This window comes from Chiloscyllium punctatum, chromosome 10 (assembly GCF_047496795.1).
Source record: "Chiloscyllium punctatum isolate Juve2018m chromosome 10, sChiPun1.3, whole genome shotgun sequence".
Lineage (NCBI taxonomy): Eukaryota > Metazoa > Chordata > Chondrichthyes > Orectolobiformes > Hemiscylliidae > Chiloscyllium > Chiloscyllium punctatum.
The window spans coordinates 54,137,270-54,150,397 of NC_092748.1; the positions used below are offsets into that span (position 1 = coordinate 54,137,270).

General features: G+C 37.9%; 1 protein-coding gene across 3 annotated transcripts in view; it reads left to right on the forward strand.

The window, feature by feature from the left end:
• Nucleotides 1–1,193: 1,193 nt before the first annotated feature.
• The window catches only part of LOC140482160 (endoplasmic reticulum junction formation protein lunapark-like), a 91,078-nt gene continuing 79,143 nt past the window's right edge, over nucleotides 1,194–13,128 (forward strand). For 2 of the 3 annotated variants that reach the window (XM_072579170.1, XM_072579168.1), the window contains exons 1-3: nucleotides 1,194–1,270; nucleotides 2,257–2,362; nucleotides 11,920–11,961. In XM_072579170.1, the coding sequence (XP_072435271.1) occupies nucleotides 2,336–2,362; nucleotides 11,920–11,961 (69 nt within the window). In that variant the 5' untranslated portion in view covers nucleotides 1,194–1,270; nucleotides 2,257–2,335. Of the gene's footprint in view, nucleotides 1,271–1,362; nucleotides 1,603–2,256; nucleotides 2,363–11,919; nucleotides 11,962–13,128 lie in introns of those variants that run through there. The other variant, XM_072579169.1, reaches the window with a different exon arrangement.

The following is a 13,128-nucleotide window of genomic DNA, read 5'->3' on the forward strand; positions in this document are numbered from 1 at the left end:
TGCACAATTCCATTTTAGCCCAAAATAAAACAAAAATAAACTACTAACTAACCTCAAAGTATTGATCTGTACTCCAAAATCTTGCATTCCCGCATTGCAAATATTTACATGATCAACGACCATAAAGGAGGTCACAAAATTAGTTTCATATTGTATTTTACAAGAATTACACTAACTCCTCTATGTGGACATGTTTCAATAAATTAAAATAACTTCCCAAATAAATATTTATTGGAAATTCAAAGAAAAAAACGATTTTTATAAGTAAAATGTAGCTAGGCTTTGCTATCCTGGGTGGAGAGTTACCATTAATATTTCAATACATTTATTTAAAAGTGAAATATTTACTGAAATCTCTACTCTAAAAAAACTACAGCAAATATTGAATAACTGCTGATTGTCCCGTTTTCATTCCTATAATGTGCACAAATACAGACAATAAATGACGAGAATTTCAATGGAAACTTCGTCTCTCAAAGAGCAACATCCGTAACGTTGTTGCAGCTGGATCGACATCCATATTATTATTTTATAATCTATTCAAGCAAAAGAATGATCAGGAAACAATCATTTTGAACGTTTTATAATTTATAACATCAACACCGGGCAAGCATTTCATATTTGGTACCTATTTAGTAACGAAATCGATGAATGCACGCTATGTTTAAAAATTAGAACTGTAGTTGTTAAAAAATGGAGACTTTGAGCCAAATTTGGTAAACATTTGAACGTAATTCACAACGCTGATGTAAATATTAATTGCGAACAAAATCAACATATGTACAAAACTATAGCTCCGAGTTTAACTAACTGCCAAAAATGTTTTATTTATCTTTTGCTTTCCTCCGACTCGGGCAACAAAATAACAAAGACGAAATTAAAGACGATGGAGTAATCAGAACTATATCATAATTATAGGCAAAGAGGTAGAAAAACATTAATTCATTATTTTAAGAAAACCGAATACAGTAGTCTTGCAATGCAATTACTACTTCAGATTGGAAAGTAGATTTTAACACTTGAATGCTTTTTTGGTTGGTACGAGATGACTAAATCATCTGTTTATCGTGAATTTTCCTTCTTTGCACAGTGCCTTACCCTCACTCCTGCGCTTTGTGTCTTTCCCTCGGTCTAAAGCCACTGAAACGAGCCACTAACATCACGTGACGGCAGAGTACGGGTGAAAGGTGAAAGGCGCCTTGGCAGGCTGTGCGCCTGCGCAGTAGGTTGTGCTGTTATTGGAGGTAGGGGAAGCAGTCTGGAGGTCCAGGTGAGTGGATTGCAGTAGCGGGCATGGTGTTTTTTTTCCGCTCTGCTCGGGTTCGAATCCTTGGTTTAGCTTCTTTCTGATTAGCCGTTCTAGTTGTGACGGATCATATGCTGTCTCATGCAGCTTGAGCTGCTTCTTGAGAGGTGCCTGACGGCGGGCCTGGCCGGGCCGGGCAAGGAGACGCTCTCCGCTTCTGGGAAGGCCTCGGCAGTGTTAGTAATGTTTTTGCCATAGAATCGGCTGTAAGTCAGAGTTGACTGATAGCCTGAAGGTTGTTGTGCTCTCTGGAGGCCTAGATATTGTACAGAAATGCGTGTGTTTCTAAACTGAAGGTGAGCTTCGTTATTATGAGCTGTTTTGTTTTAAATCTATTCAGAAGGTGTTTTGACACCCGGTCCATATTTGCAGCTCGATTATAACAGCAGTCTCTGTGTCATTGCGAAAGTAGCCAATCTCTGCTTTTTTATTTTATATTTAACCTGATCGTGATATTGGTTAGATGGGCGTAAAAGATTCCGTGGCACTTGAAAAGGTGTGCTTTTGACCTGCCCAATGTCTATCCCTCATTCAGTATCTGTGTATAAACAGATTACCTTGTAATTTACTTATTGCTCTTTATTGGATTTTGATGTGTTTAACCCATGTGTAGTACTTCTTAATATTACAAAACTGACAATACTTTAGGAGTACCCTGTTGGCTGTGAAAAAAGTATTTCTTATGATGGCAACGAAGAAGAAAATGTAACTAACTAAACCTTTTTAGTTTATGTAAAAAGTACGCTACTTTCCAAGGGGCATATTTACATTTTGCTAAAGTGATGTTTATATAACTGGCCACTAAAATTGCAAATGTTGATTCCAGAATTGAAATGAGATTGCTGTCAATGCTTTGTTATGTGCAACTTTATTTTAAATATAGTTTGCATCCTATATTGTAAATATTTATTTAATTTGCATTTTGATGAATGAACTTGTTACTTCCACAGGTCCAGAATTACTCACGTTCCTTCATATAAATAGATTGATTAGATTATCTGTGTTGCATGCAACTGGATTAACATCAAAATGGGAGCGATGCTTTCTTGTTGGAGGGTAAGTGAACAGTTGAATTTCAATTCAAATTATGTACTTGCTATTAAAAATGCAAATAGCTAAATGTTTTGAAATATGATTGCTGAGGCAAGTCTTTAGATGTAAATTAACTGTCGTCAATTTAAAATGCTGATTCTTTTTTTCTAAAATAAAAATAACAATAACTGGAGAAAATCAGCAGGTCTCAGCATCTGTGGGAGGGAGGAGATAGTGTTAACTCTTTAAGTCTAATATGATGCTTCAGAGCACAAGAAGAGTTGAATTGGACTTGAAATGTTAACCCTTCCTCTATCCATAGATGCTGCCAGACTGGCTAAGTTTCTCCACTATTTTCTAATTTTATTTCAGGTTTCCACCATCCATAACATTTTGGATTTTTTTCTTCTATTAGCTGTGTAGTGAGAATTTTGGTGGCAAGACCAGCCTTTGCCCATCCTTAATTTACTTTGAGAAGCTGCTGGTGAGCCATCTTGAACTTTTGCAAGCACTTTCTAATCATTCTGTTCAGAAAAGTTATTACATACTTCTAGAGCAGGTTTTGCTTCAACGCAGGCCACTACCATGTGTCAGAAGAACCATTCTCTCTGTGTCTGCATGGATTTCTTTTGGGTGCTCCAGTTTCCCCCCACAGTTCAAAGAGTCTATGTGGATTGGCTATGCTAAATTACACTGTAGTGTACAGGCAAGGTGGGTTAACTATGATAAGTGTAGGGTGATGAGGAAAAGGTGGGATGCCAATTGGAGGGTTGGTGCAGACTCAGTGGGCTGAATGACCTATATTTGCACTGTAGGGATTCTCTCTCTTCCTCTGTTGTATGTGGAGTAGGTATTGCAATCATTGGTGTTAGGATATGCAAGATGTGTATACTGGCTACTGGCTTGGCCTAAAGGAAGAGTAATTCCATTATGCTTGTTTTATTCATGACTGCAATTTGCTGGGAGTGTCTGACAAGTATTTCTGGGAATTCTATTTACAGCCTTATTGGCTTTTTAGTGAGGTTGAAGGTGTGGTAGAAAGTCTTTTTTAAATGTGAAATGCTCTGTCTAATTGACTATTACTTGGACTTTGAAATTTGAAGAACACCAAAATGAATCTGGTGCTGTTGCTGATACTAATTTTGCTACAAAAAATTTTGTTCATTGATTTGATAGAATACCATAACTGAGTACAAGTCTGATAGTTTGGGATGAATAAATAAGAATATGTTTTTGTTTGTGCTTGTTTTTAATTCTAAAGGATTAAAGGAAACAAAAATGTTATTTTCTTGTAAGGTTTTGTCCTCCGGTTAAAATCTAGATAATTTGTTATTGGAACCTAATGATGGATTCTAACAGAAGTTCTTTTTAAGAATATTGCAGGTACGCATTTGACCCTTGGAGGGGACGGTTGAACAAATCTGATGCTTTTCACAAAAAAACATTGTTAAAAGGGAGAATAGATGTAATGGCAAGATATTGAGGCATCTTTTCGTAAAAGTGACTGTCCAAACAAATTGATTTCAATCACACGATCCTGGTAATTTTTCATGTTGTATATAGTGCAAACCCTAGTGATACTCACCCCACAGGAAAATAGCCTCTTTGTGTTATCCACTTGGCTTTAATTTCAATAAAGTTCAATGTTGTTTTATGCTTTACTTCCCAAAGAAACAACAGCATTGATTCAATATGATCTTGTGGTATTTTAAAAAGTAACCTAGTTGAAGGTTAATTGCTAAAGCCTAATGATGTCTTGTTGCAACTTGCAACCTGCTTCTGGAGTTTGGAGCCAGAGCTTATCTTTGGATATTGACTTGACATATTTGTTATAATTAAAATATATTGAATTGCCCAGTGCAGCTCAAATATTCTTTTAACTTAAAACTTATGAATTTACATCTAGATTATTACTTCTGTGCAAATGCTGTCAATGAATAACAGAATAGCATAGTATTCAAAGAAGCTATTCATCCCATCAAGTCTGTGCCAGCCATTTTGGAAAGAAGTCCAGTTATAAACTTTTTTTCTTTCATGTATTCTATTTTCATATATTCTGCAATTCTATTTTGAAGTCTATGAATAAATTTCTATCCACCACGTAAATGGGTAATTGCATTTCAACTCTTAACCACACGTTGTGTAAAATCAATTTTCTTTGTCACCTTTAGTTCATTTGGCAATCATTTTAAATCTGTGCCCTCTGGCCATCAGCTGATTTCTGATTGGAAACTATTTCTATTTATTTATTTATTTTACCTAAACTCTTCAAGGTTTTAAACACCTGTTACATCTCCTCTTTCTTTATCTTACTGCAGAGAAGGCTGTCTTGGCATTTTCAGTTTGTCTATGTAACTAATTCCTCATCTCTGGGGTAATTCTAGTGTATCTCTCCTGTACCCTTTGTAAACCTTCATTATCCTCCGAAAGTGTGATGCCCAAATTAGACAGCATGCTCCTATTAAGACTGTATGATTAATTTGTTTCGATTGAACATAACTTATTGACTTTGCTCTCTATGTTTCTGTTTTTATTGTGATAACAACAGAGATTGTCATGGATTTGCAAATCTAGTCTTTTAACCCCAGCTGTTTGCGTAATTAAATTTTTCTTTTGTAGATCATACAATTTATTTCTTTTTGTGTAGATAATATGCACTTAAGAAAACTTTGTGTATTCTTTATGAATTGATGTACCTATGCAATACCTAGCCAAAAGACTCCACAATTAAAAGGACACACTTATTACTGACTTTGTCTTGCGGGAATATCATGTATGCTGTGACGATAATGTTTAATTGGACAAGTTGTAAACCAAAAGACAATTTAATGTTGCACAGGTAAATAAATAGTATTCAACATTAATTATTAAAAGTTTTTTTCCAAAGCCAAAACAACAAGAGATAAACAGTAATAATAAACCATAAACTCATTCTGAAAAAGATTCCTAGAAGACTCATCACAATAACTGTTTCTCTGTCCACAAATGCTGCCAGACCTGCTGAATTTCTCCAGCACCGTTTCAATGATGTGATGTCTTTGTTTAGCTGTATGAAAACTGTTCAATGACGTGGAATCCATTTTTAAAATTCAGTTATTCATATTGGAAGTTATTTTTAGAATGTATTTTTGCTAGCTTCAGACTGAACAATTTGAGGAGCACAGAATGTTAGAGGGGGAAGAAAGCACCTTTTTTTAAAAAAAAATATTCATGGGTTGTGGGCATTGCTAGACTGACATTTGGTCTCCATGACCAGTTGCACTTCAGAAAATGGTGATGATCTGTCGTCTTAAGCCAATGCTGTTGATTTGATTGGCAATTATGCTGCTGGGAAGGGAGTTCCAGGACTTTGGCCCAGTGCACTAAAAGACTGGTGATATGTTTCCATGTCACAATGAGGTGCGTGGCTTGGAAGGAAACTTAGAGGTGTAGGTGTTCACATGATCTGCTTTCCTAAATGGTAGTAGATGTGTGTTTGGAGGGTGTTGTTTAAGGAGTGGTGTTGAATTTCTGCAGTGCATCCCATAGATAGTACCACATTGCTGTGAATGAGTGCCAGTGGTGGAGGGAATGAATGTATGTGGATGTGGTTCTAATCAAGCATATCAGTGCAAAAGGCTAGGCTGCACTCATCCAAGCAAATGGGGAATTTTTTACCACACTTCTAACTTGTGCTTTTTGTAGATGGTGGCTAGGCTTTGGGAAACTAAGAAGTGAGTTTCTTGCTGCAAGATTCCTATCCTCTGGCTCTTGCAGCCATTGTATTTATATGGATAGCCCAGTTTGGTTTCTAGTCAGTGGTTGACAGCAGGCAGTCCAGTGATGGTAATGCTATTGGATGTCAAGGAGTGATTAGTTAGATGCTGTCTTGTTGGTAGTGGTCATTGCATGGTACTTGTTAGTGTAAATACTTGCCAGTGTTGCCAGACCTAGATATTGTCAAAGTCTTGCTGCATTTGGACATGGGATTGCTTCAGTATCTGAAGAGTGGCAAATGATACTGAACATGGTGCAGTCTTCAGTGAGCATCCCAACTTTTGACCATATTGGATGCTAGATCATAATGCAAATCAATCATTAACATTTGTAAATAAATAAAGCTGAAATTTTCCATAGAGTTCACATGTTACCTGGTCTTGCCAGACTGTATCTGTGCAAGGTGATGGTAGTAAATAGATTCTGAATCAAGCGAGCAGCTCAATTTTGGCATTGGAGGGACTGTGCACCAACCGATTCGGAATTGCATTTAATCACAATCTCTATTATCATGGCACTTGCAAGGGGTAGGTTTAAGCATACTAAGAAATGATGTGTCAACCTGGTTCATACATGGGACAACTTTAATGTGATAATCAGAGCTCAGTGACCCAACAATCAATGTATTCAATCCAAATATTTCAGTCCAGCCATACCTTTATATTTGTTCACACAATGTGAGCACCATTGGCTAAGTGTCCATCCCTAATTGCCCTGAGACCATGGTGGTGAGCTGCTTTCTTGATCTGAGGCAGGCCGTCTGGTGTTATTGTGCAGTGAGTTCCAGGATTTTGAACTGTTGACAATGAAGAATGGCAATAAAGTTTCAAGTTGGGATGGTGTGTGGCTTAGAAGAGAGCTTGCAGATGCTGTGTTCCCGTGTATCTTCTGCCCCTGTCCTTCAAGCTGATTGAGGGTTTCAGATTTTGAGGGAGATTTTCAAGAAGCAAGTCATTAATGGTGGTGGATAATTACACAACGAATAGGAAGTGGGTGCTTCATAAATATTATCATCTTAAATGATGGTTCTTCATCCAGCATATCAGTGCAAAAGGCTAGGCTGAAACAGTTTACATCTATTTTCAATCAGAATTGTTGTGGATGATCAATCTCATCCTCCTCCTCAGGGTTCTAACATCATAGGTGCCAATCTTCAACCAGTTTAATTCACTGCACGTGATGTCAAGAAATGGCTGAAACCATTGCACATTGAAAAGGCTATGGCCTTTGACAGCATTCAGGCAATAGTACTGAAGACATAATCCAGAAGTAGCATAGACTCTGACTAACTTGTTCCACTATATTTAAAACACTAGCATTTGCCCAACAACGTGGCATGTCCAGACCACTCAAAAAAAAAGACCAATCCAGTTTGACTAAATGCCATCCCATCAGCTTCCCCTTGATCATCAGCCAACAGAGGGAAGGGCTTGTCGACAATGATGTCACATAACATTTTCACAGCAATGACTTGTTCACTGATGCTCGGTTTGGATTCTGCCATAGCCACTTGTCTTCTGAGCTCATTACATCCTTGGTCAAATGTGGACAAAAAAGCTGCATTCCAGATGCACTTGACCAAGTGTGATGTCACGATCCTTGGCAAAACAGGAGTCATTGGGTATCGTAGGATGGGGCTATAATTCCACCTACTGTGTCTTTTCTAGTACAAAGGCTTGTAGTTGTTGGAGACTAATCGCCTCAATTGCAGGATGTCACTAACTGACTTGAAGAAGCCTGGCCCCAACCAACTTCAGCTGTCACCTGAATGATCTTGTGTCCATTATAAGGTCAGAGTGACAGTGAATCTTACTTGCCATATCAGTGCCAGGCAATGACCATATTCACCAGGAGAGATTGTAGCCACCTCCCACATATGCTCATTGGCATTACCATTGCTGAATCTCCCATTACCAGCATTGACCAAAAATTGAACTGGTTCAGCTACAAGGGCAAGTCAGAGGCTGGGAATTGCAAGCGTATAACTTATCACCTAACTAATCCGAGCCAGTCTACTGACTGCAAGGCTTGATTCCATTCAAGAAAAAGCTGCCGACTTGATTGATACCCCTTTCACCACAACTAACATTCATTCCCTTCACCAGTGACATTCGTATTTCATTTACAAGATGCGTTGCAGCAACTCCCCAAGGGTCCTTGTTTACACGTACGAAATCCAGCTTGATGACATCACTATCTGGAGATTCCCTTGATCTGATATTAGATTCAAATGTTGCAAAAGATAAATCCACATTATGGAGATGACTGAATATTTGTGAGCCACTTTCTTAGAGATCAGCAGCAAATCATATAATCCAGGCTTGAGACTATTTTTAAATTCATAAGCTGCAAGACAGGTGGCCAAGGAAAGTTAATGAGATGCATAAGCAGAAATTGCTGGCAAAACTCAGCAGGTCCAGTAGAATTGAAGAAGTTCTGAAGGAGGGTCACTGGACCCAAAACATTGACTCTGAATTCTCTCCACAGGTGGTGCCAGACCTGCTGAGCTTTTCCAGCAATTTCTAATTTTATCACTGATTTCCTGCATGCACAGTTCTTTGGTTTTTTGTTAAAGGTCAGTGAGTTGCTATTCTAGAATTTTTTTGTGAGAGTAATGGACAGGTTTGTTTTTGGAGATTGAAGCTGGTGAATGTTGAGAAATTGAGCTTTGAGTTGAAGGAAGCATGGCATGAGCTTTTGGTTTGCTTAAGGTAAGGCACAGCAACAATATGACAATTATTCAGCATTTTGCATTTCCTGTTCAAGAAAAAGACATTCATTTCACATTTTGGTTATTGATTTAGTCAATGCTAAGATTGAGCCAAACCTCTGGAGTCTTTTCATGTAATTGAAGTCCCTCGTTCTTGATTCTGATAAATGTTTTCTGTATCATCTCCAGTACCTTGACATCTTACTAAAAAGTTTCATGCTTGGAATTGGGTGCGTAGGGTGGCACTGTGGCTCAGTGGCTAGCACTGCTGCCTCAGCGCCAGGGACCTGGGTTCGATTCTCATCTTGGGCAACTGTCTGTGTGGAGTTTGCACATTCTCCCCTTGTCTGCATGGGTTTCTTCTGGATGCTCCGGTTTCCTCCCACAGTTCAAAGATCTGCAGGTCAGGTGAATTGGCCATGCTAAATTGCCTGTAGTGTTAGGTGCATTAGTCAGAGGGAAATGGGTCTGGGTGAGTTCCTCTTCGGAGGGTCGGTGTGGACATGTTGGGCCAAAGGGCCAGTTTCCACACTGTAGGGAATAAAATAAGTAAAGTCAGCTGGGTTATTTTGTTCAATTCTTTGCACTTTGTTCAGTAAAATTACTTTCCTCAAAGAATGAGAGGGGAACTTAGCTGGACTGCGCTAAGTTCCTAATTGTTTGATGTGAAGGAGCAATAAAACAGTTTGGTTTGATTTTCTCGACAGAACTAAGTTTTTTTTTTTGTCTGCTTATTATGTCTTTTCCTGCATTTACTTTTCAGATTGAGTTTTCCTTGACAAGTAGTCAATGCAAGTTTTGTACTGGTCAGTGAACAGTTTGGAATCCTATAGTCATAGAGATGTACAACACAGAAACAGATCCTTCGGTCCAATTCATCCTTGCTGACCAGATATCCCAACCCAGTCTAGTCCCCCCTGCCAGCCCCGGCCCATATCCCTCCAAACACTTCCGATTCATATACCCATCCAGATGCCTTTTAAGTATTGCAATTGTACTAGCCTCCACCACTTCCTCTGACAGCTCATTCCATGCCCGTACTACCCTCTGCGTGAAAAAGTTGCCCCTTAGGCCTTTTTTATATCCTTGCCCTCTCACCCTAAACTTATGCCCTCTAGTTCTGGACTCCCCCACCCCAGGGAAAAGACTGTCTATTTACCCTATCCATGCCCCTCATGATTTTATAAACCTCTATAAGGTCAGCCCTCAGCCTCCAACGCTCCAGGGAAAACAGTCCCAGCCTATTCAACCTCTCCCAATACTCCAAATCCTCCAACCCTGGCAGCAATCTTGTAAATCTCCTCTGAACCCTTTCAAGTTTCACAACATCCTTCCAGTACGAAGGAGACCAGAGTTGCAGCGATATCCAGAGGAGTAAAAACAGTGGTGCTGTTATATTTGTCACCCTTATCACAATGATTTGTTAACTTTGTTTCAATTCCACTCTGATTTGTTTGTTTTCCTTATCTTGCTCCCTTTGCAATTTATTATCTTCTCTCTCCCCTAAGCATGGCGTTGTCCTTGTGTGCAGGTCCACAGGCACTGGTTTCCATTTAGTCTTCAAGTAGCTTTTGTTTGTATTTGAGCCTCTTAATTGTTTTTAGTAGGCAGCTGAACCAGATCTTTGCATAGGAGTTCCTTTATACTTTTTCACTACTTCATAACTTTGGGGCAGTGAAGCCAAATGTAACATCTTAATGTCATGCTGGCTGACGCTTCTTAACACTTGCAAGTTTCTCTGCCTTAGCTGTTTACTATCATATTGGTGACCTTTTCAGTGTGTCTTATGTTTTCACAGTGCTCTGTAAGTACATGAACATTAGGACAGTTTACTCCCTGCCTTTATGACAAAACCTTATTTAAATTGACTGGAAATAAATTGTGAAGAATCAAGTATACTAATATATTAATGCCATATTTCATGCCATGTCAGTGTCATCTTATTGAAATATATTTAAATTTAGTCTGCATAATTGGTGTAGCAGTCGAGGCTCCTGGTTTTTGTTTGTAGAGAAATGGGAACCAACCAGGCCAGTTATGTGATACATACACTTTAGTACCTCAAAAAGTGAAACAGGATTTTGTTGTAATTGATATAGAAATTAGATGTTACATGAATGACCAGACAAACAGTTGTGGATTCTGCAATCAAATTAATTTTTAATTAATGAAAGATGTAACATTTTTAATGTGTTGCGTAAAGAAGCTGGAAATGAGATCATGCTGTCCTCTTCACACAATACAATGCTTCCTCAGTCTCTTAAAACCAACTGAGCACATCTTACTGCTCTCATTGAATGGTGTAACAGGCTTAAGGGACTGAATGGATGCTGCTTTTTTCAATGTTCTTCCTTGTTCCCTTTGTTTTCTTGCTTTCCTTGTTCAAACTCTTGTTTGCCTTGGTAGTTGGGAGTCAACAAAACCACTCTGTTGTGTGGGAATTTTAAGAATTATTTGTTTATTCCAGCATTAATTAGGTCCTTTTGTGGAAACATGATGAGCTATGGAATGCTGTGTAGTTTAAAAGTTTATGCCAACTGCAGTTTTTTTCCCCCTTTCTGTGCTTGTAACAAAAATAAATCTGCAAATTTACGCGGATATTGATATAAGACTGACAGTAAGCTTTAATATCAATAAATAGTGTTTGTCTTTTTTAAGTATATTAACATTTTGTTGAAGAGGATACTCATGCATGGGGCGATGTCATATAACTTGTCATTTTATAATGCAGTGTGCAATCAAGTCATAGACATGCCTGCATAGACGACTGATACTGTTTCATCCTAAACAAACTTAAGTGACAAAGGGTCAGTTAGACTCAATGTCAGTTCTTTTCTCTCCTTCCAGATGCTGCCAGACCTGTTGAGGTTTTCCAGCATTTTCTCTTTTGGTTTCAGATTCCAGCATCCGCAGTAATTAGCTTTTATTAAGTGACATTGCATTGGAAGGGTATCTTACTTTCAAACATAACTCATCTGTTCAGAGGGTGCACCCATAGTAAAAGGATCAATAAATTATTTTCATAGTAATGTACAGTATAATTCATTTAAACATGTTATATCAATATATTTCACTATTTTTATTTAACACTTTTTTTTTGTTTCTTCCAATGCAGGCAAAACCTTCCACTATAGAAGTATTAGAAAAAATTGACAAGGTACCATTCTTCACTTTTACATTCTCTAAATATAAATCATTATTTTGGTTGATTTTAGATCTTCTTGTGTTTGCAGCTGTATAATACTCCATCTCTAGGGTTGTTTACTACTTAAAATTTCATCGCAATTGTAGAACCCCTGTTGCAGTAAGTATTGCGCAACAATTCGGATTGAGTGGCCATTTTAGGAATTGACAGCATTAGAAGATTAGGACTTGGGCAGAATTAATATTGTGCATTTCAGATAAGCAAGCAGTTTTATACTTTGAGTTTCAAAGATTTTTGTGGATTATTTGGGTTTTTACGTTTCAAAGTTTGTCACCAATTTGTTTGTGTGGCTGATTTGGGGGGGGGGGGGTTGCTGTTGGGGGAGGAGAAAAAAAAACTGTTGGCAAAAAGCGCTCCAGGATATTTCAAATCAGCTTTTCATTTATTTTCTGTCAACATTCCAGGTATTGTTATTGGCTGTTTGATAGTCAGTTGGTAGGTTTTTGAACGAACTTGATGCTACCTGAAAATTTCTGTTTATTCATTGACAAATTTACATAATTCTATAGCATGAACAATGCAGAAGTAGCCCAGCAAGTCTATGCTAGTGTTAAACATGAACTTTCTTTCACCATACATTGAGGTTTTAGTAAAGTGTCAAAAATGACGGCAACGTGTGAATTATTGCGAACGCAATTTGCTTAGCATGTATGACATTTTAAAAAATCTACCATTGATAATGGACCTGCAATAATGCACTTCCAAAGCAAGTTAGTGAGCCACTGGACCCAATTGAAGCACCAAAAAGGTTTCGGAAAAGCCAAATGCCTGAAGTAGAAATACAATTTTTCAAATTGCATATTATTTGTAAGTGACAAAAATGACACTTGAACTTATCCATTAATAGTGTGACATATAGTTTCAAACTTGAAGTTGTAACAATTTGATAAGATGGATGGGTGCATAATGTATCTTTTTTTGAACTATTATACTGTGGTTATCTTGATTCAGTGGATACATTATTGTACAAATACAAGGAAGTTGAACTATATAACTTACAATGCATTACTCTGTTAAAGTTTAATAGTATGCATGTTGATATACACCTTCCAGCTGAAAGTGCTGTGCCTAACTCAGCAGCTGCTTGTTTTTGTCATTAGAAGTCAGACTTCTTGCTTT